The sequence below is a fragment of the Lampetra fluviatilis genome, chromosome 24 (assembly GCF_964198595.1).
Source record: "Lampetra fluviatilis chromosome 24, kcLamFluv1.1, whole genome shotgun sequence".
Taxonomy (NCBI): domain Eukaryota; kingdom Metazoa; phylum Chordata; class Hyperoartia; order Petromyzontiformes; family Petromyzontidae; genus Lampetra; species Lampetra fluviatilis.
This window is the reverse complement of record NC_136298.1, coordinates 4,045,880-4,071,457: the sequence shown is the minus strand read 5'-3', so window position 1 is coordinate 4,071,457 and position 25,578 is coordinate 4,045,880. Positions and strand designations below refer to the sequence as shown.

Sequence of the window (25,578 nt, the reverse complement as noted above, 5' to 3'; positions counted from 1 at the left end):
TTCACAACAGAGTGGGCGTGAGGGCTGCTGCCAGCTTCCCACTCGTCACGACTCATGAAGCCCTTCGGCGGCATATCCTCACTGCAGTGGACTCACGACCGATGTTCAATCTTTTTTATTTTCTTCTTGGTTCTTTTGGTAAAGTCACGTAGAAGGGAAATAATAAAATAATAAAAATAAAACATAATAACATACAATTCTCACGACGTTTCGGCCACAACGCAAGCAGCCGTCCTCAGGTGAAGAACATGTCTGTCGGAAAGACAGCGTCTGAATGACGCGTCTGAATGACGCTGTCTTTCCGACAGACCTGTTCTTCACCTGAGGACGGCTGCTTGCGTTGTGGCCGAAACGTCGTGAGAATTGTATTTTATTATGTTTTATTTTCATTATTGTATTATTTTCCTTCTACGTGACTTTACAGAAAGAACCAAGAAAATGACTTCCTGCAGTCACGAAAGCTTTAAATCGAAAAATATTTTTTTATTTTTGTTCGTTCAGCATCTCTGTAATTGTCGTTATTGACTACAGATCTAAACTAGCTTAAGACTCACGGAAATCACGTGACTTCTATGTGTGGCCAACCCCACTCTAAATCCATCCTCCCTCCCATCTGCCCCTTGTGAAAACACACGCTGCTCCGTGTAGCAAGTAGCAGTGTCGAGGGCCTCTGCCACCCGATTCTCGGTGGCGAGATGTTTACTACTTCGTCTGGTATTCAGGAGGTCGTGGGTACGATCCCGACCCTGATGCCTGTACATGTGGAGTCTGCGTGCCACTCTCCTCGTAGTCACGTTGATTTTTCTCCTGGTCCTCCGTTTTTTTCCCTCCGCATTGAGAATCGACATCAAATTATGGTACCACTTTGTGCGGAAGGTTACGGTGGTTGTTGACATTTCGAAATATTGGCCACCGCCGTTAAAGTGTTGAAAGGGCGCCGTGGTGGCGAGATGTTAACTACCTCGCCTGGTATGCAGGAGGTTGTTCATGTGATCCCGACCCTGATGCCTGTATATTTTGAGATTGCGTGTTCTCCCCGTGGTCGCGTGGATTTTTCTCCGGGTACTCCGGTTTATCCATCCACATTTAGAAAACACGCGTTTAGAGTATTTGGCTGCTATACATTTCCACGTGATAAGCCACCTCGTTGAGATATAATTTGTGGCCAGGTCGCTTCTGAAAAAAAGCGATACAGCTCAGTGGGCCTTACCTGTTGGAAAAAAAAGTTAATTTTTATCGTTCAGTTTACTCAACTTTTCTGGCCCCTGTCCTCCCGTTCCTCCATCCCATTTCCATCTTCTACCTCCTATTTATTATTTCTCTTCTCTCTTCCCTCTCCACAAATTCCTTTTTTTTTGTTTCCATCCATTACATCATTGACTCCCATTCCCGCGGTGTGCTGCAGTTGAAAAGTCGCTGATTCTGAAATAGTTCAGAACCTACTTGTTCTACTGCCACATACCGACCGCCTATCAGTCGGACAAGCTGCGAGTCTCGCTATGCGGCTCTTTGCCACTCGCAATCCACCAACTCTAACCCCAAAAGAAGCTGGATCGAACATTTATCTTTTATTTTACCCGGTAAGGAAGGCCCACTGAGCTATGTAGCTCCTTTTCAGAAGCGACCTGGCCACGAATGATAACTCAGCGAAGTGGCTTATCACGTGGAAATTTACAGCAGCCAAATACTATAAACGCGTGTCGATTATAAATGTGGAGGGAAAACCCGGAGGACCCGGAGTGAAATTCACGCTACCACGGGGAGAGGGACACACAAACTACAAATGTACAGCAGCAGGCGTCAGGGTCGGGATCGAACCCACGACCTCCTGTATACCGGGCGAAGTAGTTAACATCTCCTAGCCACCGTGGATCACAGGCGAGAGCCAGCCACCACGCCCGCCAGAAATGAAGTGAGAAACATTTGCAGAATATTGTTTTAAAATATATATTATTATAATGTACATGTACAGAGGGATGCTTCCACGGAGGTGAAGTGGTTAGCGCCACTGGACTCGCAATCTGGAGGTCGCCGGTTCGATCTCCCCGCGTGACAGTTGGAACAATGGGGCTAGTTTCTTACATCACAATAGGACAAGTTTCTTAACAATGGGAAAAGTTTCTTCCATCACAATAGGCCAAGTTTCGTAACAATGGGTTCTTAACACTGGGTTCTTAACAATGGGTCAAGTTTCTTACATCACAATAGGCCAAGTTTCGTAACAATGGAGCAAGTTTCTTAACAATGAGAAAAGTTTCTTACATCACAAAGGCCACGTTTCTTAACAATGGGTTCTTAACAATGGGTCAAGTTTCTTACATCACAATAGGCCAAGTTTCTTAACAATGGGGCTAGTTTCTTAAATCCCCCTGCCTCCCAGCTCTGTCCACCCAGCAGTATCGATGGCTTCACCACAGTGCGCTGATCGCGGTGGGCTAAAGTGTGGGTACTCTCACCTCTCTCCAACACATGTGGAGCAGCGTGGAGTAGGCCACAAACCCTCTCTACGAGCTCCCTCTAGTGGAGGCCAGAGGTCGCAACCGGGTACCCGATACCCGTACCCTACCCGATACCCAGCTACCCATACCCGTTTTGCGACCCTGGTGCGGCCGGGTACGGGTACGGGTGGGCCGTGAGTCACTGGTGAGTAACCGTTGGTCACTCATTTCCCAACGTCTTGTCTCTTCTCACAATTCAAGTTCCTAGAATCAACCCACCCGCGCCTGCAACATGGCTTCATCCCAGAGGTCGCAATCGGGTACCCGATACCCGTACCATACCCGTACCCGGCCGGGTACGGGTAGGGTACGGGTACGGCCGGGTACGGGTACCCGTTTGCGACCCTGGTGCGGCCGGGTACGGGTAAGGAATCAAAACCCGTTTGCGACCTCTGGTGGAGGCCCTAACGCCAGCAGTCGCGTGAGTAACCAATTGCAGGGCTACAATTCTACCCTTTTTTCCATTCCCCCTTCATATGTCCAACCAGTTTTGTGAATCCACTGGTAGATGAGTGACTCGCCACTCTGTGATTGGCACGGGGTCTCTGCTGCAACTGCCCTCTGCTGTTCACAACGTGACACTTGCGTAAGCCCTTCGATCAAACTCCAGGCACGTGCCCAGTGGTCACCCATCCAAGCGTTGTCCAGGCTCAACCCGCAACATCCGATAGGATCGGGCCCATTCGTCCGGACGATTCGGGTCATCGGCATCACCACCGTCATTTCCCCCCGATGTGTTTCCGGGCTTGTTTGGTACGATGTCCGACGTTTCGTTCCCACGTGGCTGGAGCTTCTTCAGAAACGGTGTATCGCAATCGCTTCGTACAAACACCAACGCAGTCGCAGCCTGACGAGAAGGTGGAAAGTTCTTGAGGCTGTTTTTGAACCCCAGCAGCTGGGTTCCATAATATAGGGTTTTGGGTCAGATCGCGTTATTTATAAATGTGTCGTAGTCCTCGGCCAAACAGTAAAACATGTGTCACGTGACACATTTTTTACTGTTTGGCCGTGTCGGGTGGTGGAGGGTTACGACACATCTATAAATAACGCGATCTGACGCAAAAACCTATATTATGAATAATATTGTTCGCGAAAGCCTACGTGTTAAATTGAGCTGGGTTCCAGTCGACGGAGAAGTCCCGTCCCCCCCACCGTGGACGGAGCGAAACGTCGAACACCTCCGCCCGAACAACACAAACCAGAGCCGCACAGTAATAGCACCGTTGACAACAACAGCGAGCGGCGAGCAGCAAACGTACGACTCTGTGAAACTCCCACAACCGCTCCTCTTTCCGACTGCCCCCCCCCCCTGCCTCGAACGCTCACGCGAGTGCGTTCGTCGGTCGGCCAATGGACCGTCCGGTGGTGCCGCCGATGAGCCTGTCACGAGCGACGAGAATCGGAAAATTTGTTTCCACCCGGAGGAATCCGATGAGCTATGAAGCGATACACTTCGGATTTTTCGGTAAAGTCACGTAGGAAAAATGTTTTTTAATAAAAATTAATAAAAAATAAAAATAATGATAGTGTATCACTTGATACAGTAAATTTAGCTGTGACGGCCCCACCTGATGACGGAGACTTGTGTTGCCTCCGAAACGTCGTGACTTATCATTTTATTTATATTATTATTTATATTATTTGTATTTTCTTATTTACTTATTTTTACCTACGTGACTTTACCGAAAAAACCTAAGAGTATGAATCCTTGCAGTCACGAAAGCTTCAAATCTAGCTATGAAGCTATTTCGTCTCACAGATGTCGGGTAGGGGCGCGGGGTGATCACGACGTTGCGACAGCAACAAATACAAACAAAACACCGAGAGGAGTGCAAAGTAGAGGAAAGGTAAACACATCACTTACAATGATACAAATACAACTAACCTGTTTTCATATTACCAGGTAAAGCCCACCGAGCTATTAACTTATTGTTCATGAGCGGCCTGGCCACAAACGAAAGCTCCGCAAAGTGTCTGATCATCACGTGGACATTTATAAGAAGAGGTTTTACCATTTCTGGCAATAAAACAGGTGTGGTAAGACGTTCAAACATCAAACAGAATCCCTTTTCAAACAATACTGTCAGCATTAGCCACACGCACTTGTGGTGAACATGCAAACAAAAACATCCTCTGATTAAATGATGCATCGTCTTTCAAACTGATTGGTCCACACCAGAGACAGCTTTCATTTTGAGCCAAGTCTCAAAGTATTCGACCGGAGAACACTAAAAGACGAACAGCACAAAGACAATGCTCTATCAGGGCATGTATAGCTCTGTGTGAGCAGCTACAATTTGCGACATGTCTTGCCAGTAGCAAAATATAACAATAGGTTTTACCCTATTGTTATATCACAATAGGTTTTACCCTATTGTTATATTTGCAGACAGGATCCCTTGAAAATTGATTCTGTTTGGTTTTTAAACATCTTAACGCCGGTTGTATTGGCAGAAAGAGTAAAACCTATTGTTGTGTTAAGTTCCCATATTGTAGCTGCTCACCCCAAGATATAAATGTCCTGATATTCAGTGGCGGAGCAATTGGGGGGGGGGGGCACATGATCCCCCAATGATCCGATCGAAATCCCTAATTTCGATCGGATCTTTGGAGTTTATTAGTAATACATCGGCATTTTGCGACTCCCACTGTGTAACATATTATTACATGCCAGGAACTCTATGAGATGATAGGACAATAGTCTGAGTCCATACTTGGCAATAAGTAACGGCAAAACAGTTATAAGTGACTCAGAATTGTGCGCAGTTGCGTATCCAGTACACGACTTCCCTGAAGGCATTCACCTTCAGCGAGCGCGATGCCGATCACACAACGCGGTTCGAATTCGACCCTCGATCGATGGCTGCGCCATCGCCGCACACGCGTCGAATAAAAAGCAAGGGACAAGTCATTACAGACTAACAACTCCTCTATCATTTTTCATTGCTGGAGGGGTTGCCCCCCCTACCTGAAAATCCCGGCCCCACCACTGCTGATATTACATTGTCTTTGTGCTGTTCGCCTTTTAGCGTTCTGGTCAAACATTTTGAGACTAGGCTCAAAAGAAAACTGTTTCTGTTGTGGACCAATCAGTTTCAAAGGCAATGCCAAACACTATCAGAGCATGTTTTTGTTTGCATCTTCACCACAGGTACGTGTGGTTAATCCCGACAGGATTCTTTGAAAAATGATTCTGTTTGGCGTTTTAACATCTCAACACCTATAATCCTTGGTTCTTTCGGTAAAGTCACGTAGATAGAAAATGAATAGACCACGACGTTTCGATCGCAACACAAGCAACCGTCATCAGGTGAGACAAACACAGCAGGAGAACTGCTGGCGTAAGAGAAAGAGCTGCTGCTGCTTCCACAAGAGGTTAGAGAGGATTTTGGTGGGCCCAACCCAAGGGTAAGTGGGCGGGGCTAGAGAAGGAATTTGTGAGAGATCAGCATGTCAATGTGAGACGGCTCCAGCAACTGGGGGTTGTGCCAATGAGAAGATCAGCGTGTCACTGTCAGAGAGCCGGGCAAAGGGACAAAAAACCAGCAAGAGATACACCCGTGGTATTGCCAGAAGGGCGTTACACCTATTGTACTTTCATACGTGGGCATTTACAGTGGGGGGGGGGGCAATGTAATCTAAATCATCTCAATGGAGCAACCACAGCAGCAGCGCCGGCCACAGCAGCCGCGGAGGCCCTCGGCTCAGACCCGACGATGTCGTCATCGTCGCGGTAGAGGGCAATGAGATCTTCCTCCTCGTCGGCGGTGGCGGCTGCGTTGATTGATCCTCCTCCTTCACCTCCTCCGCCGTGGCGTTCGCCGCCCGTCGCTGGGCAGCCGATGGCGTCGTGGCGCCGTCGCTAAACGGGACGAGTCGTGGGTGTGGAGTGGCAGGGGGGGGGGTGTGACGACGACATCACGCAGCGCTTCCCGGCACCGTGCCGGGCGGTTGTCCTGACGGCTTTGGGCTGCTCGCGGTCGAACAAAGACGGTCACCGCGTCGCGCGCAAGTGCAGACGGGTTTCTGCGGCCGTCTGGAACGCTCTTCCGATAATAGGAAGCCGCTGCAGCTGTGCACTTTTAAATAATCTAGTTTTAAAACGAAGTTCTTTAGAAGATTCAAAACGAAGTTCTTTAGAACTCGATTCACCTTTTCTTTAGAGCTTAGTTTTGTTGTTAAGTTTGCTGTGCTTCCCCGGCACCTCCGATTAGCACGGTTGGCTATGTGTGGCTAGAAAAAAGCTCAACGTACATCTAAATACGTACCTGCCCTGGAGTTTCACCCACAGGTCGCTGAACTGCCTGTGCTTGCTGGAGGCCCGTTCTCCGGCTCTGACGTCAGCCCAGTTAGCGAGCGCCTCTCCCATGTGGCGCTGGCTGGACATTGGGTCCGTGGTCCTGGGCTGCGTTTTCCTGGGATCTCCGGCTCCGTCGGGGACTGGAGTCACCAGAGTGAAGTTGAGACTGCGTGACGGACGGACGCACGGAGGGAGCGAGATTTATAGAGGCAGACAAACACACGCAGAGAGTTGAGCGGGCAGGTAGAGAAGAACACAGACAGAGAGGCAGACTGGCAGTGTAATTAACATCAGATTCAGAATATTTATTGAGACTGTAGAGAAATCCGATGAGCTATGAAGCTGTTTTGCACAGATGTCCAGTAGGGGGAGCGGCCCGGCGAGTTGCATCAACATACAATACAAAAAAAACGATGCAAGATGAAGAAAGGGGAAAGGTGAATCAAGTCGCTATAAATTAAATACATATAAATAAAGTCTGGAAGTACAAATTCCACAAGTACATAGATTCCTGATGATTTGTCAACACCAAGTGCAAGCTTGGGCAAGGCTGCAAAACAACAACAACAGCAACAATCCCAGACCGCCCTACACAGGGAGACAGGCATACAGGGAGATCAGGGGGCCACGGTGGCGAGATGTTAACTACCTCGCCTGGCATACAGGAGGTCGTGAGTTTGATCCCGGCCCTGACGCCTGCTGCTGTATATTTGGGGTTTGCGTGTTTATCTCCCCTTGGTCGCGTGGATTTTTCTCCGGATCCTCCAGTTTTTTCCTCCATATTTAGAAGCAGCACGCGTTTAGAGCATGTGCTGCTATACATTTCCAAGTGATGATAAGCCACTTAGTTTAGCTATCATTTGTGGCCAGGTCGCTTCTGTAAAAGAGCTACGTAGCTCAATGGGCCTTACCTGATCAAAGACATATATATAGAAATTAAAATTAAAAAAAGTTAATAACACATTGATTAGACACAGGCGCGAAGACATACACGTGATTGCTTCACAAGTGACGACATCACATTTATCCCGCTATTTAAGACTGAAACAGGAGAAGTTCTCCACAACTCTGGCTGTCCGCCTGATGAAGCTGGTTGCATTACTGGCAAAACGTCGTATTCAAATTGTAAATGTCGTGGGTTTACTCTCCAACACACCGGTGTGCTGTACTAGTGACGAATTGGCCACGTTCTGTTTACGTGACAAACCTTACTAATTGGCTGTGTCGGGTGGCGGCGGGTTTAACGACACATTTCTATTTACGCGATCTTACCCAAAAACACCTCCTTCATGGATAATATTGGTCGCGAAAGGCTTACGTGTTAAATATACTGACAGCTAGGCAATGACCCAGGAAGGAAATCAAGTGGACATAACCATAGCCAGATAGACAAGCAGACACACAAATACAAGGTGCCAGATACGCATGGGCACACAGAGGTATCCAAAATCAAGGCCCTCTTGAAAATTCGCCTCGAGACTACAGTGTGCGTCTAATACACTAAACGTCACGGTTTATTTTCAATCAAATAAAAAAAACACACAACCATATACCATGACCGGAAAATAAAACAGTACATTTGGAGAGCGAGGCATCAACTGAGATATCCGACAGAGGTGTTGAGAGTTGATATCGCACCCCGGCACACTGCATGCCAGCCGTCTATAGATATAAACAATTCATCGTCTTTAGATATAAACAATTCATCGTCTTTAGATATAAACAATTCATCGCTTTCCCACCAGAGGGCATCACACCGCAGCTATTTCACGATTCAGAAGCGATTCCGTGCTTTCCCCATGACGATACATTCGGGAGCACGATGCCAGATGTGGAGGTCTGCTGCTGCTGCTGTTGTTGGCCACGATGAGAGGGCTTCACCAGAGAGCGAGAGAGAAGAGTTCGTGTCCGCTGTTCCTCCTCCTTCGTTGAAGGAGCAAAGACCAACAGTGGGTTTGACTCCACGGCTCCATAGTTTTGGCTGCATGACCACAATCGCACTGCCTGTGACTTGAACGAAGAAAATGAAACACATCGAAAGGACGCCACCCGCTTTTAATCATCACATCAAATGTGATTAAATCTGGCGGTCAACATAATTTATTTTCCGCTTTAGAGTGCAAATAAAAGTGTGCGCGTTGAAAATATTGTTTTTCACCAATGTTTTGTTTTAAGCCCACGGGGTTCCTGACGACCGCGTTGAGTTTGTTTCGTGACCCGTGCTCGTGCACCACTACCAACGTAACGAAACTAAACTGTGGAAAATAAAATCGGGTTTTTACCCTTTCAGCCAATAAAGCAGGTGTTGAGATGTTCAAACGCCAAATAGACAGTGCACGTATCGACACGTGCTCTGTCTTTGTCTGCATTGTCTTTGTACTGTCCGCGTTTTGGCGTTCTCTGGTCTGATACGTTGAGACTAGGCGCTATAAAGAAGGCTGTACCTGGTGTAGGCCAATCAGTTTCAAAGACAATGCATTTATTACCAGAGCATGTTTGTTTGCATGTTCACCACAAGTATGGGTGGTGAATGCGGACTTTATTCCTTGCAAAAGGCATCAATTTGGTGTGTGAACATTTCAACACCTGTTTAATTGCGCTGAAAGGGTAAAATGTATTCTTATTTTTCATACTTTGATACTGGCAAAAAAACAACGGTCCCATGATGAAACGAAACTATTTTGTTATGTTACCAGGTAAGGCTCACTGAGCTGTTTCGCTCTTTTTCAGAAGCCACCTGGTCACACATGACAGCTCTACAAAGTGGCTTATCACGTGGGAATTGATAGCAGTCAAATACGCGTGATGTTCATTCTAAATGTGGAGGGAGAAACCCGAGGACCCGGACAAAAATCCACGAGACCACGGGGGAGAGAGCGAGAACACGCTAACTCCAAATATACACCGGGCGTCAGGGTCGGGATCGAACCCATGACCTCACGTATAGCGGGCGAGGTAGTCAACATCTCGCCGCCGTAACAGCAGCAAATGGTGTGTTCGGAGTACACAAAAAAGGTCGCGTCTACAGCCGCGGGCGCCGTTGTACAAAAGCCGTTTGAGAGCCACTTTGCTAGGCAACGGCAGCTCAGCACTCGACCGGCCTGCGTTCAGCAATGGGACCCATCATTCCAATTTGGGACAAGTCTATTTGCAGAGGATCTCACTGGGGTAGGGTGGTGGAGTGGGCGTTGAGTTTCTGAGAGAAGAGTGTGTCCGTGTGTGTTGCGGGGAGCGGTGGTGCAGCGGTTAGCGCTCTGCGCGAAGAAACCCGGCGACCGGAGTTCGATTCCCGCTCACGGCCAACGCCAGTTACGATTATTTGAAACGGTCCTGGGCCTCCCCTAGGTCGACTCAGCCTCAAATGAGTACCTGGTGCGATGTGTAAACATCGCCACTGGGGAGACAAAAGGCGGCCGGGCGTGGTGTTGGCCACCCACCCCCTTCGTGTGCCGTGCCGGCCTGCATAGGTGCTCGCTAACAGCACTTGTCCCAACAGTCTGTTAAGGCTACACGGGGGATCTTTGTATTTTGTCTTTGTGTGTGTGCGTGCATTTGACAGCGGTTGCACGGTGGGAGCGGGCGAGTTACGAACTCGGCCACCCGAGTTTCATTCCCAGCTGTGGCTCACATCATTTTTCGCGGTGGTTAACGCCCGGGGCTATGATTATCCAGTGGATGTACGTACGTGTGTTGAACTTCTTTTGCACCGTACGTAGCCAGCCGTGCTGATCGGAGGTGCGTGAGAAAGACAACAAACTAAACACTAAAAAAGCAGTTCTAACGAAATGACTTTCAATGTAGACTTAGAAGCGCATAGCTGAGTCTGAGTAGGAACTCAGTGTGAGTAGGAACTCAATCAGGAACTCAGTCAGAGTAGGAATTTGCGAGCGGGGGGATAGGAAGGTGGCTGCTGTGGGGGGGGGGGCAGAAGTGGGGGTGCAGAAAGCACACATCCACGGATGGATTGGGTGGGGGATGGGGTTGGGTGAAAGGTCGTGAAGATACTGCCTTTGTTGTTTCAGGGTTTAATAACGGCAGAGTGGTGACCACATTCATCAGCTGTCAAACGCTCCAGCCCAATGCCTTCGCGCCAGTTCGAGTGGTGGTGGTGGTAGTGGTGATGGTGGGAGTGGTGGTGGTGGTGGGATTGGTGGTGGTGGGAGTGGTGGCGCTGGTGGTGGTGGGATTGGTGATGGTGGGAGTGGTGGTGGTGGTGGTGGTGGGATTGGTGATGGTGGGAGTGGTGGTGGTGGTGGTGGTGGGATTGGTGGTGGTGGGAGTGGTGGTGCTGGTGGTGGTGGTGGTGGTGCTAGTGGTGGTGGGATTGGTAGTGGTGGTGGTGGTAGTGGTGGTGGTAGTGGTGGTGGTAGTGGTGGTGGTGGTTAGTGGTTGTGGTAGTGGGTGTAGTAGTGGTAGTGGTGGTGGTGGTAGTAGTGGTGATGGTAGTGGTAGTAGTGGTGGTAGTGGTGGTGGTAGTGGTAGTAGTGGTGCTGGTGCTGGTGGTGACGTGGAGAGCCGTGGCGCAGCGGTTAACGCGCTACACTGCGATCCCTGCCACCCGAGTTCGATTCCCGCTCGCTGCCAACACCTGCAATGAATTACATTATTTGAACCGGTCCTGGGCCTCCCCTAAATGGACTCAGCCTCAAACGAGTAGCTGGTGTGGTGTGTAAACATCGCCACTCGGGAGACAAAGGCGGTCGGGCGTGGTAGCTGGCCACCCACCCACCCACCCGCTTGCCGTGCCGACCCTCATAGGCGCTGCTCGCTAACAGCACTGGCCCCCCGCGAGTTTGGCAGAAGCGACGGGGACGCAGCGCGACGTGGCGAGGAGGAGGTCCTCCCGCCCAGCAGCGGGGCGAGCGAGCACTCCCAGAGCTGCGCCACGCAGCTCGCCCCCATCACGGATTCAACAACTACAATTTACAAACCCAACTCGACTCAACGCCGAGATAGATCACCAACGACCTCCGCACCCCCCCCCCCCCCCCAGTAACGTCGTGACTTTACCCCCCCCCTCCTACCAACCTTTCAAAAGGGGACACCCCCCCCAGCCCCGCAGTGTAAAGTAAATTAAAACATCCCGCGCACGTTTTTTTTTTCATTTCTCGCCGCGAAGCGCTCATTGTGCCGCGGCTCTGCAGCCCCCCCCTCCTCCAGAGCCCCCCCCCACCGCCCCCCTCCCCCACAGCCCCCCCCCACCGCCTCCCTCCCCCACAGCCCCCTCCGCCACCTCCCTCCCCAACAAAGGGGGTAGAGAGAGAGGGACGCTGTTTTTGATTGCCGCCTGTGAAATCAAAACAAATCGCGGTTCCGACACCCCCCACCACCACCACGACCACCGAAAAAAAGAAGAAAACGGGAAGCGAAAGATCACCCAGCGAGCTCGTTTACAGGAGGCGGCACGTGCCGCGAGTTCGCGTCCCGGCATCGCGGAGGCAGCAGCGATGGGTTGGTGGACCACGCACGCGCACACGCACACGCAACACAGATGTTGTCAAAACTCCCAACCCGTGGCGCGTGGAAGAGGTGCCGCCACATACCCCCCCCCCCCCCGCCTGGCTTGCCACAGGATAAAGGCAGCACGGCGAGTGTGGACTAATCTCCCCCCCCGCCCCTGTTTTCATCCGTACGGGGATATAGCGTTGCTCCCTCGCCTGCGTGGGTTTTCTTAGGACGCTCCGGGTTCCTCCCACTCATAGGATAAATATGAACACTCATTGGCGCCAAATCATCTTAAAATTAAAACTCAGTACGGCAGGACGCTCCTGGAAACGATTCTCAGGCCTCAGTGTGGCATTTCTGGAAAAATAACACTATGTAACACAATTGTTGCTCCTGGAAAGTAAGTGTTATTTTGTAATTGATTATGCCTAAAAAGTATAGAAAATGGCTATTGTTCCACACAAATTTTGCTTTTGTGACCAGGACAGTGATAGTTTGAAATTGACATATTTTCAATGAGAAAACGGGTGAATTTGTGTCTTTTCGTTTACATAAAGTCAGAACAAAACAACATATGAATCAAGATTAAACTGAACTTCCATGGTAAACTGGATTTGCACGGTGAACTGGACTTCCATGGTGAACTGGACTTCCATAGTCAGAGGTCGGAAACCAAAATAATAAAAAGGGCCAATTATCTATTTTTTCAACGGTTTGACTTAACTTGATTCCTCTGTTTGTCGTGGTCAAATATTGTAATAAAAATTTCGTCCACTTCCCGATGCCCAATCAATTCCACATTTTGCACACGTACTCAGATCTGGTAACAATGCATGCCTGTATTAAAATCCGTATCAATTAATTGCCTCCTTTCAAGCAATTACATTGTTTTCATGGACGGCATATTAATTATATATGTTTGTGTAACTGAAAAACGCCGGGGTCCCTCAACTGTGGAATCGACTCGCACAAAAAGCAGGCACCGCGTGTGTCTCTTTTAATCAAGATGTCGTCCTCTTCCCGTTGTCCAATCGAGTTATTTACTTTTTAGTGCACTTTAAAATAAAACCGTTGTTTAAAAAAAAAAACTTTTTTAAAGGAGTTTTTAAACCGCAGTCCCTGCAGAGCCGCACGTGGCTCCAGAGCCGCAGGTCGCCGACCCCCGCTCTGGCAACTGTGATGCAGCGGCACACGGAGGGGACATGGGCGGCACCTTCTCCTCGCCACTGCGGTCAACTTTCGCTATGAAGGGAAGCCCGTGTCACTAGCCCGGTGTTCAGCCTCGGTGCCTAATGCTTGCCCAGAGCTGCCAAGGGCTACCAATGCCTCCCGAGTCAAGCCCCCCCCCCCCCCCAGCTAACAACGCCCACATCACCTGCACACTCCCGAGTTTCTCCGCTCTAAATGAAGTACGTGCGTTGAACTTCTTTCGCACCGTACGTAGCCCAACCGTGCTAACCGCCGGTGCGGGGGGTGGGGGGGGGAATGGTGATGCGCGGTTGTCCCGCAACCGTCTCCACCGCTGTCCGTGGTGCTAGCGAGTCGCGTGAGTGAAGAACAACAACGGACACGAGGTCGGTGACAGAATTCACGCCACGCTGCCAGACCCGCGTTCTCAGCCCAACAACCCACGCTGACATGTCTCCTTCCAGCCACACGCACAAGCCTCCAAGCGCAGTCCGCTTGCCCCAGTCCGCAAAGCAAATGCATTGCACGGAGTTTCCCTAATTGTCAGCCTGCCGGTAGTATTTTAACACGCGGTGGGCTTTGGCGACCGATATTATTAATAACGAAGGTGTTCTTTGGGTTCGATCGCGTGCATATGAATGCGTCGTGAAACCCGCCACTACCATACACAGGCAGTTGGTAAGGTTTGTCGCATAAACAAAACGCGCCAATTCGTTACCAGTTCAGCTCACCGGTGTGTTGGAGAGTGAACCCACAACATTTACAATTTGAATACGACGTTTCACTCGTAATTACATCCAGCTTCATCGGGCGATAATCCCATATCGCGTAATTGCCAGCGAAACGTGACAGTACTCACATTGCAAATGTGTGTTACCGGGGTGTGTTGGAGCAGTCACCAATTGGCACGTTCAGTTTGCGTCACAAATCTAACTAATTGGCTGTGTCGGCTGGTGGCGGATTTCACGACACATTTATAGTTACGCGATCTAACCCTCCCAATAAAGCATTTATGATCAGTAAGAGTTTGATCGCTACGGCACTTTCCTGCTCTCGATATATATATATATTTTTAATTAATCTTATTCGAGGAAACCTTTTTTGCAAACACCTTCAACCGGCATGCTCAGTTCACGTATTCCTCTCCATGACTCCAGACTCTTCCCTAGCAGTCCCCCCACCAACCCCTCTTCACGCAACGCGTAAGATGATGGCCTCTTCCCCGCCCTGCTGCAACCGCTCCCCGTTCCCGCTGCAGCTGCGTTGATCTTACGCAACCGCGCCAGCATCTGTCCGCCACCTTCTCTACCCCCTCCCTACCGGCATTTTGGCAGCGACGTCGCCCCACGCCTGCACGCGCCTTGTACCCAGTCGCAGCTGTTTCACGGCTGTGTCGATCTCTGCCCATGAACGTTACGTCTCTCTCCACCCCCGCGGTGTGTTCACCACCTGTTGCGCATTGCCTGCCCCCCGCTGTGTGTGCAAGGCACGTCTATTCACGGTCGCCTTCCGATGAAATCTAAAATATGAAAAGACAGCGTTGCTTTACTTGTTATTTATGTATATACTACTTCCCCTTTTCTTGTGATATTCGTTGCGCGCGGATGCACTTTATTTCGCGCGCGGTTGCAATTTACTTTGCCCTGGAAGAGAATCGGAATGATTATTTATACTGCAGGAGGAATCCGATGAGCTATAAAACCTCTTGTTCACAGATGTCCAACAGGCGCACGGGGTCAGAACGGTACAACAACAAACAATACAGAAACAAAGTACAGGAAAGATAAACAAATCACTTAAAAATATACATACAAATAGAAGTAAACTATTTTTTGTATCTTACCAGGCAAAGCCTACCGGGCTATTAGCTTATTTTCAGAAGTCACCTGGCCTCAAATGATAGCTCGATCAAGTGGCTTGTCGCATGGATATTGATAGCAGCCAAGTAAAATATGATCGGCGTTAGCCCCTGCGGTCGTGACGCGTTTCTTTTCACATCCCCCATGTTCTACGCTGCTCCGTTCCCGTCCGACTGTAACGCTCACCGATGTCCACCGTAATCGAGAGGCGACATTGCCACGTCAAATAGAAGGCCCATCCTCTTTGGTTCTTTCGGTAAAGTCACGTCGGTAGGGGGTAGTGATAGGGGTAGTGATAGGGGTATTGATAGGGGTTGGGGTAGTGATAGGAGTAGTGATAGGGGTAGAGTAGTGAAAGGGGTAGTGATAGGGGTAGTGATAGGGGTAGTGATAGGGGTAGAGTAGTGATAGAGATTGGGCTAGGCCTGGTCCTAGTTGGAGGTGGGGGCAGGGAGTAGCAGTAGAAGCATGATAGGCTACGGGAAGAGACTTGGGTTGTTTTAAGGGAGGAGCACGATTCATTACATTTTTCTACCCACGTGACTTTACCGAAAGAACCAAAGAGTATGGATGCCTGCAGTCACGAAAGCTTAAAATCAAGATTGAAGGTCCATCGATCGATTTGATTGCGCGGCCCCGGTGCCTCTGTACCGCAGTCCCAGTCGCAGTCATGTTTACATCTTTCCCCCGCAGCGGAAAGCCGCCGTGCTTGATGACTCAGGAGCTGCTGCCCCCTCGCCTCCCAGAATCTGCTGTTGCTGCTGCTGCACCGTTGGTGGCCGCACGCTTTGTCCACGACTGGTGAGTTTGTTAAACTGATTTTTGCGTCGTTTGTTGGCTGCATATGGTGCGAAAGAAGTTCAACATACATGACATACACTACGCCCCATCACCACCTCCTGGAACCTCCCCCCCAACAGGCAAATCCATCCCACCCTTCGCTCTTTCACTCTGCTTCAAGCCTCTCCTACACACGTTTTAATTCCGTGGCGTCGATCCTCCTTCATCGCTTCTTTTCGCTCCTTCATTCTCATTTCCTCCTTCGTTTCCCGGCGGTCCGAAACATCTTCGACAGCATACGCATTGTCAAACATACGTATGTTGTTGTTTTGCATGTTAAACTTCTTTCACACTGTACGTAGCCAACCGTGTGGGCGGAAGAACACCAAACTGGACACAACCTTTGTGCATCCGATTCGTCTTTCCGCTGCAAGGTTCATCAGAGCCTCTTCCCTCCCCCAGTGTCTCTTTTTCTTCCGAGCGCCGATAATCGATTCCCCTCCCTCCATGCAATAGCCGCGTCAACTCTTAGAGTTTACAACTTCGATAAGTGCTGCTTGTTTGTCGCCGGCCACTTAACCCCTTTCCCGTTTCGAGACAACTGCAAGTTGCAGGGTGGGGGGGGGTCCCGTTCACCGCTGAATCTCAGGACGCGCGCGAGCGAGTTCAGCATTAATTTTATTTAGCGAGGCATAGCACCGCTGTTGTTGCTAAAGATATTGTCACTCGCCACAGAGAACCGTAGCGACACGACCGCACTCTGCAATAGCTGGAGCCAAACTGTGCCACGCGCCCTCCCGCATGGCCTTGTGGGAGCCTCGGTACAGATAAGGTCATTTTATTTCTTCTTCCGAAGAAAACTGATGACATATACGCTCGGGAAAGGGTTAACCTTTTGGGCCTTTAGGCCTGCGCTGGGCAACTGTGTTTTGGGCCTTCACTGGGCCAACGGGGCCACTGCGTGCAAAACGCGCGCTCACCTGTCGATGTTTCCATCGGGGGGCACGTGATGGATGCGGAGCCCCTGGTGCCGTAGACCGTCGATCACCGAGCCGTTGCCCAGAAAGTGTCCTGCGTGCCAACACGCCGTCGCCATCGCATCAGCACGTGGGCATCGCGTCGTCGACAGCGGACGCGTCCCTTCTTTCGGTGGAAATATTCGGCCCGGATAATCCCTCGATATGGAACAGCTCGTTGGCTAGAGTGCCCAGGGATCGGCAATGGAATGACTTACAAATGTATCATCATTATCATCGTTACCATCGTTATCATCCAACAGCATCAGCAGCAGTATCATCAGCATCGCTGAAATGTACGACGATCATCATCATCATCGTTTTGGGGCGGCAGTGCGGCCCGGCGGTAGCGCGTTCGCTGCTTGTCGCGTCAAGAGGTTCGCGGTTTGAATCCAGCGTCTCTCCCTGATTAATACTGCGGGCGAATATTAACCGTGAACGATCCCGTGACGCCATCCGCAAGAGCAGGCCGTTGATACCTGATGCACTGATGTCGTGCAAGCCCCGGGAATGACACCCCGGTTGCCTTTCCCGTGGTTACGCACCACGTGATAGGGTGTCGACGTCGGGGGGGGGGGGGGGGGTCAAAATGGGAGGGAGGGGTAAGGGAGGCCGGGACGGAAGTCCCCGAGACGGACAACGAAAGGGGCACGGCTCTCAAGATGAGCAGCGGTGAGCAAGGAGGAGGAGGAGTGCGAGGTGGGAGGAGGAGGAGGAGGAGGAGAAGGGGTAGAATGAATTACCGGGCCAAGATGTCGTGGATCTTGAATCAGTGCCTCACTTGATGCAGCTAATCCGGCTGTGACGGTCCCACCTGATGACGGAGACTTGTGTTGCCTCCGAAACGTCGTGATTTTTGTTTTATTTTATTTTCATTAATTTTGATGTTTTACGTACGTGACTTTACCGAAAAAACCTAAGAATATGTCGTGGATGATGAGAGGGTGGTGATGATGATGATGAGAGGGTGGTGATGATGATGATGAGAGGGTGGTGATGATGATGATGAGAGGGTGGTGATGATGATGATGAGAGGGTGATGATGATGATGATGAGAGGGTGGTGATGATGATGATGAGAGGGTGGTGATGATGATGATGAGAGGGTGGTGATGATGATGATGAGAGGGTGGTGATGATGATGATGAGAGGGTGGTGATGATGATGATGAGAGGGTGGTGATGATGATGATGAGAGGGAAGAGGGGAGGAAGGAGCAAACAGAAGAAGTGAGCTGCACGGAGCGGCGTCCGTTTTCAAAGGGGGAGGGGAGAGGGGAGGGATTCAGAGTTGGGGTGGCCACACAGAAGTCACGTGGTTTACGGGAGGCTCGAGCTGATTTACACGTGTATATGTACAGCCCTTGTGTCAATCCACTGCTGGATGACGGCCTCCCCAAGCAGAGCTGCTAGTGGGGGTTGTTTGACCATACTTCAGTGCGTGGTGGGGTGAAGGTGGGAAGCAGAGATCTGGACGCAAAGAAGTTCGGAGCAACAGTGGATTTTGCTGCACTGACTTCCCCTGCCCATCACGTTGCCCAGCGGTCCTATAGCCCAATGGTCCAATAGCCCAGCGGTCCTATAGCCCCGCAATCCTATTGCCCCGTGGTCCTATAACCCAGTTGTCCTGTAGCCTTGCGGCCCGATAGCTTTGCGGTCCTGTAGTCCTGCAGACAGAGTACGTGCGTGTATGGGCTTCGGTGCATGCGTGTGACTTAATGTGGGTGCGTGTTTTGATGTGGAGATGCGTGTGCGTATTCTTAGGTTTTTTCGGTAAAGTCACGTAGGTAAAAAATTAAAATTAATAAAAGTTAAATAAAAAATAAAATAAAAATCACGACGTTTCGGAGGCAACACAAGCTTTTTTATTTTACTTTTATTTTTTGTGTTGCCTAAGAATATGAATCCTTGCAGTCACGAAAGCTTCAAATCTAGAATGCGTGTGCGTGTGTCTGTGACCTGAGTGTGCGTGTATATATTTGGGTGTCTGTACGTATGAGGGTGTATTTGGGTGTGTGGGGAGCGGTGGTGTAGCGGTGAGCTCACCGCACCACGAACCCGGCCACCCGAGTTCCATTCCCGGTCACGGCCAACGCCAGTGACGATTATCTGAACCGGTCATGGGCCTCCCCTAGGTCGACTCAGCCACAAATGAGTAGCTCGTGTGGTGTGTAAACTTCGCCACTAGGGAGACAAAGGCGGTCGGGCGTGGTGCTGGCCCTCGTGTGCCGTCCCAACCCTCATAGGTGCTCGCTAACAGCACTTGCCCCAACAGTGTGTTAAGGCTATACGTGGGATCTTTGTCTTTGTATGTGGACTGTATGCTGGATGTGTGAATGGGTGTGAGAGTGTGTAGGTGTGTGTGTATCTGGTGTCTGTATGTGGGCTGTATGCTGGGTGTGAGAGTGTGTAGGTGTGTGTGTATCTGGTGTCTATATGTGGGCTGTATGCTGGGTGTGAGAGTGTGTAGGTGTGTGTGTGTGTATCTGGTGTCTGTATGTGGGCTGTATGCTGGGTGTGAGAGTGTGCAGGTGTGTGTGTGTGTATCTGGTGTCTATATGTGGGCTGTTTGCTTCATACTCAGATTGTAAATCTTGTGGATTTGCTCTCCAACACACCGGTGTTGCTGTACTAGTGACGGATTGGCCACGTTCTGTTTACGTGACAACCCTTACTAGTTGGCTGTGTCGGGTGGTGGCGGGTTGAACGACACATTTATATATTCACGCGATCTAACCCAGAAAAAAAACTATATTGCTTTGTCTTTGTGTGTATCTGGCGTCTGTATGTGGCGCTGTATGCTGGGTGTGTGTGTGTGCGTGCGTGACACACACGCGCGTATCCAGCACCTGCTCCGAACGCGAAAAAGAAGCTCCTGTCGGGATGGCGGACGAGCAGCGAGTGGACGCGCCGGGCCATGCGCGCGTTCCGCTTGTCGACGAGCTCCCTGCGGAAATACTTCTCCAGCTCCCACATGAGGGCCTGCCCGGCCATGCCCTCCGTGCCGACGGCCTTCTGCCAGCCTTGCCCGGGCCCCTGGGAATGTTTAAAGCGCGCCGGTCGACGTTGCACGTGGTGTGTGTGTGCGCGTCACGCACGCGCGCGTGTGTGTGCGCGTGCGGTGAACCTGCCGACCCGAGTCCGATTCGCGCTCGTGGCCTGGGCCCTGGGCCTCCCCTAGGTCGACTCAGCCTTAACATAGTACGTGGTGTGGTGTGAAAAAAACGTCGCCACTGGAGAGACAAAGGCGGCCGGGCGTGGTGCTGGCCACTCACCCCCTCGTGTGCCGTGCCGGCTTTCATAGGTGCTCGCTAATAGCACTTTCCCTAACGGTCTGATAAGGCTATACGGGGGATCTTTGTCTTTGCGGTCTGTGCAAGGAGCCGAGGATACATGTGCGTCTCCTTAAGGCAACACCTGCGTCAGCTTGAGAAACTAATGCTGGCGGATCCGTCCTGTGTTTAACCAGGCCCAGACTCTGTTGTGAAGCCCAAACGTAATCCACACAACAGAGTCCCACCAGTGAGCTCCGTCGGCAGGCGAGGGAGGATGCGTCGGCTGGATCGTGTAGCCCGCGTTTCCCCGCGACCGCATTCCCGAAACAGCTTCCTTCTTGGCCTCACGGCGAGGGCTAAACAGGTGTCAGCGCTGGCTGCGAGAATCGATGGGTCACCGTGGTGTAGGAGGCCTGAGAGCCGAGTGGACACGGAGATGAATGGTACCTGCGGCGTATAAGGATCAGCTTCTTTTGAGGTAGTTGGGGGTGCATGCTTTTAAGATCGCAGCTTTGTTTTAAGAGCTTAAAATGCTCAAATTCTTATCCTATCATTACCTCGCCGACACATCCTTGCCTGCCAGAGGAACCCGCTGACGCAGCTATGTTCGAATGTTTTCTTCAAGGAACTATGAGCTCCTCGCACAGTACAGTCCGGTTAAGCCCAGGATGGACCGTACCGGAGGTGGGGCATGGCCTGAATAATTGGAGCCAGCGGAGATGTTTGCATCGGGGGCCCGTGGCTTTGCAAGCGTCGGCAAGACGGAGGTAACCGTGGTGGTTCTTTAAGATGCCAGGGGGCTTCGTGTGGAGCGGCAAGCAAGGCACCTTGAGCACGGCGCTTCCGCAGACGATGATAAAGCCGGCCAAGCGGTTAAACCAGAGCTGATCATGAGCCCTTACCGCCCCGGTCGAGAAAATCCTACATCCGCTGCACATTATTAATTGACAGCTACGAGGGTGGATGTTTTTGGTGACATTACACACCCAGTGGCATGTATAATGCAGCCGTGGGGACCGGTGGTAAGGCCTCAGCCTCTCTGTGACGAAGGAGTTAGAGCAATGACCTCTAACTCCTTTGTAAGATCAGCAGCAGTCGACAGGGTATGAACGCACGTGGTGACGTTGAGCAGCACAGAGCCATGTCTGGTTTCCGCCTAGAAAACCAAATCAGCATCCTGTTGTATCTACACGAGCACGCGTGAAAGCCGGCATGGCACACGAGGTCGGGGCAGAGTGGCTATCAACCCAGTGCTGCAGTTTACACACCAGGTACACGTTTGAGGCCGTGTCAACCCAGGGAAGGCCCACGACCAGTTCGAATATTCATCGCCGACGTTGGCCGTGAGCGGGAATCGAACTCGGCTGGCCGGGTTCCTTCGCGCAGCTCAGCTGACCGCTGCACCGCCGCTGCCCCGCGAAGACTCGACAAAAGGCAACGACCTCCCGTGCAGCCTTCATCAGAGTGTCGGGACGAGTGCGGTTCAGCGAGGCGCGCGCGCGCTGCAGCTCACCTCCGGCCTCAGGATGAGCGACGCGAGATCCCCGCAGTTGTACTGCAGGATGAGCTCCTCGGTGGGCGTCGAGCGCTCGGGGGCAGTGCCGGCGCGGAGGCGCTCGAGGCGCGTCAGCGTCTCCTCCAGCGCCGCCACCACCTGCGGTGACAGCGCGACGGGACGGCAGCTTTCGGGTGCAGGTGGTGCAACTGCACCCTGGGCCCCATGGGGCCCCATGGGGCACGTGGGGTTTGCAAGAGGCAGACTGCAGACGTGGGGCGGGCGGGGCTGGTGGACGGGGGGTGGGACCCATTTAATTAGTGCGCCAAGGTGGCGAGATGTTAATAAGCTCGCCTGATATACAGCAGGTCGTGGGCTCGAACCCGACCCTGACGCCTGCTGCTGTATATTTGGAGTTTGTATGTCTCTCTCCCCGTGTGACGCGTGGATTTTTCTCCGGATCCTTTAGTTTTCCCCTCCACATTCAGTATTTGGCTGCTGCTATACATTTCCACGTGACGATAAGCCACTTGGTTGAGCTATGATTTGTGTGAGCCAGGTCGCTTCTGAAAAAGAGCCATATAGCTCAGAAGGCCTTACCTGGTGAAATGAAAAAAAAGTTTTCACATTTGTTTTTATTCCTAGCACCAGGGCCCTTCACTCTACGCCACTGGTATGCAACCAACTGCACCGTGGTCTGGGTGCTCAGGTGTCAGACTGTGCAGAGAGGAGGTGGGGGGGGGGGGGGTAGGTTGGGGCACCTATATAATTCCTTGCACGGGGGGGGGGGGGGTGCAATGCCATGGGGACACGGAGGCTCGCGCGCACGCAGGGCAGTGGCAGCCCACCGGGCCTCGTTTCACGGCGACTCCGAAGCTGATAGCGCCGGGCAACAGCGGGTGACTTCGTTTCGCTCAGAATTAGTCGACTGCTGTGTAAGGGAAGAATGGCGAGACGTCTCCCAGAGAGCAGATGGCTACAACTTGCAACGGGAGATCCAGTGACCTCCTCCGCCCCCTCCCCCCCCCACCCGTATTTTTTCGCTGAATCTAGGGGCCCCATTGAGCTTCCTGGAAGCCAAAGATGTTTGCTTTATTCTGCTCACGCCCAGTGCCGTCCCTGACTTGGGGACAAGGAAACGGATTTGGCGTTGTAAATTAAAGCAGTGGATGGTGACCAAAACATGATGATGATGACTAAACTATACATTTTAATTTTATTTTATCAGGTAAGGCCCACTGACATGTATAGCTCTTTTTCAGAAGCCACCTGGTCACACATGGCAGCTCTACGAAGTGGCTTATCACGTGGGAATTGATAGCAGTCAAATACGCGTGATGTTCATTCTAAATGTGGAGGGAGAAACCGGAGGACCCGGAGAAAAATCCACGCGACCACGGGGAGAGAGACACGCAAACTTCAAATATACAGCAGGCGTCAGGGTCGGGATCGAACCCACGGCCTGAATACCAGGCGAGGTAGTTAACATCTTGCCACGGTGGCGAGATGTTAACTAATAACGATGACAATAGGTACATGGGCCACATACTACTACACACATGGGGATTTTAGGATACGTGGACACGGGAAGACGGAAATCCCGGGGACATGAGGATAGAGAGATCTGACAATACGGGCACGTGGAGATGATACGGGGACATGAGTACACCAGGCACACAATGGCTTGTGAAGGAGGCGCAGATGTCCCCACTGGACATCTGTGAAAAAGAGCTTCATAGCTCATCGAATTCCTCCAGTATATGAATCAAACTATTCTGATTGCGGGGTATGGGTGATGGTTAAGAGTAGGACACGTACCCTCCAGAGCGTCCAGTGGCGTGAGCAGTTGCAGGTCTGCGCCTTTACCTAATTTATTAAAGGTAACAATTGCACCCCCCCCACCCCCCACACGCCCCGCCACTGGAAGTTAAAGCTGGGTGCAACTACATAGGGACAGCGGACGTTACACACAAAGTTGCTCGCCACAAATGAACCTCAATCCCTCACTGATCTCGTCAAGGAGCATAAACCACCATCACGCGAACTCCGTGCATCCTCGCAGCGACAGCGGTGGCTTCTGGCTTCTGGCCGTCGAACAAAGACGGTGGTCACCGCATCGCGTGGCGCTTTCAGAAGCGATTCTGCGGCCGTCTGGAACGCTCTTGGTAGGAAGCCACCGATGTTAGGAAGCCACTGGAGCTATGCACTTCTAAATTATCTCGATTGAAAACGAATTTCTTTCCCCCGCACCTCTGATTCGCGCGGTCGCCTACGTACGGTGCGAAAGAAGTTCAACACGCACACATACAGGGGCATAGGCAAAGAGACGTCATGAGACTCGACCTTATAAAAAACACACGTTTGCTATTATTGACAATAACAAATTGCAGGCCTTTGCCAATCCACTGCTGGATAAAGACCTCATCAAGATGTGTCGGTCACGGGGGTTGTTAGACCATACTTCACCACGTTTGTCAATAGCAGGGGAGCGCCCAGGACCGGATCCGGATATCACTCTTCGCTGGTGTGAACCGAGACCGGGAATCAAACTCAGATGGCCGTGTTCACAAGGCATTGGGGTAACCACGATGCCACCCGTTGCGCACCCAAATTCCTTACCAATATTTGCAACTCATAACAAAGACAAATGTCCCCCGAATAGCCTCAACGTACTGTTGGGGCAAGTGCTGTTAGCGAGTAGCAGCACCTTTGAAGGCCGACACGGCACACGAGGGCGTGGGTGGTCAGAATCAAACCCCGGCCGCCTCTGTCTCCCCGATGTTTACACACCGCACCCGAGTGCCAGGAGATCACCAACGCAACACGAGGGGCCACCACTCAGTCATCTGCTATACAGGTAGCTAGGCAACCTACTTGCTGTGCAGCCATCTACAATGTAGCCACCTCGAAGGCCTAAAAGTTGAGAGTTTCACTCGCTCAATAATCTCTGCAGTGATCCACGAGCCCCGGATCACTGTTATGGCAAGATGCTCGATGAGAATGTGACATGCATCCTGTGAAAGCTTGTGTGTGCAAGCTTTCAACGCAGCTTTAAATGAGCACCAGGTACTGCTCATTTAAGGCTGAGTCGACCTCGGGGAGGCCCTGGGCCGTTTCAGATAACCTTCACTGGTGTTGGGCCCCTGGGCGGGAACTAAACTCGAGTGTCCGGGTTCGTAGCGCAGCGCGCTAACCACTGCGCCACCGCTCCCCACACAACAACTCAGACACCGACCCCGTTACAAGCACGTCTGGGTTCAATTCCTCGTATGCGGAAACTCAAAACATGTTATCGCCGTTGTTAGTTTAAGCACCCGCGTCCACTCGACGGAACAAATTGTCCAGCACATGTCACGCGCGCACGAAAAAAAAAGGTGCCTTTAATCATCCGGCACGGCGCGCGGAGGGGAAGGGCCCCTCTCGCGTCCGCCGTGATCGGCGCCACGTGGCGCGCGCACGGCGCGGCGCACGCGCGCGCACGAGTAACACGTGGGGGGGGGGGGGGCAGGGGGGGCCCACGCAGGAATGCGATGGGTCTCTGTGATCCTCGCGCGCGCGCGCACCGCCCCGCGCGTCTGGCTCGCGTTACCCAAGCCACTGCCGCTTTACCATCATGTCCACAATTTCAGTTGGGGGGGTGGGGGGGGGGTGTTCGATCGCGTAAATATAAATGCGTCGTCGGTAAAGCCGCCACCAAAACCACCCGACACAGCCAACTTGCAAGG

General features: G+C 51.5%; 1 protein-coding gene across 1 annotated transcript in view; it reads right to left on the bottom strand.

The window, feature by feature from the left end:
- Nucleotides 1-6,039: 6,039 nt before the first annotated feature.
- Nucleotides 6,040-25,578, bottom strand: part of TRABD2B (TraB domain containing 2B) — a 37,552-nt gene continuing 18,013 nt past the window's right edge. The window contains exons 4-8 of the mRNA XM_078867849.1: nt 21,872-22,012; nt 19,933-20,119; nt 17,051-17,141; nt 6,767-6,964; nt 6,040-6,360 (exon numbers count right to left, since the gene is read on the bottom strand). Of these exons, the coding sequence (XP_078723975.1) occupies nt 6,147-6,360; nt 6,767-6,964; nt 17,051-17,141; nt 19,933-20,119; nt 21,872-22,012 (831 nt within the window). The 3' untranslated portion in view covers nt 6,040-6,146. The remainder of the gene's footprint in view (nt 6,361-6,766; nt 6,965-17,050; nt 17,142-19,932; nt 20,120-21,871; nt 22,013-25,578) is intronic.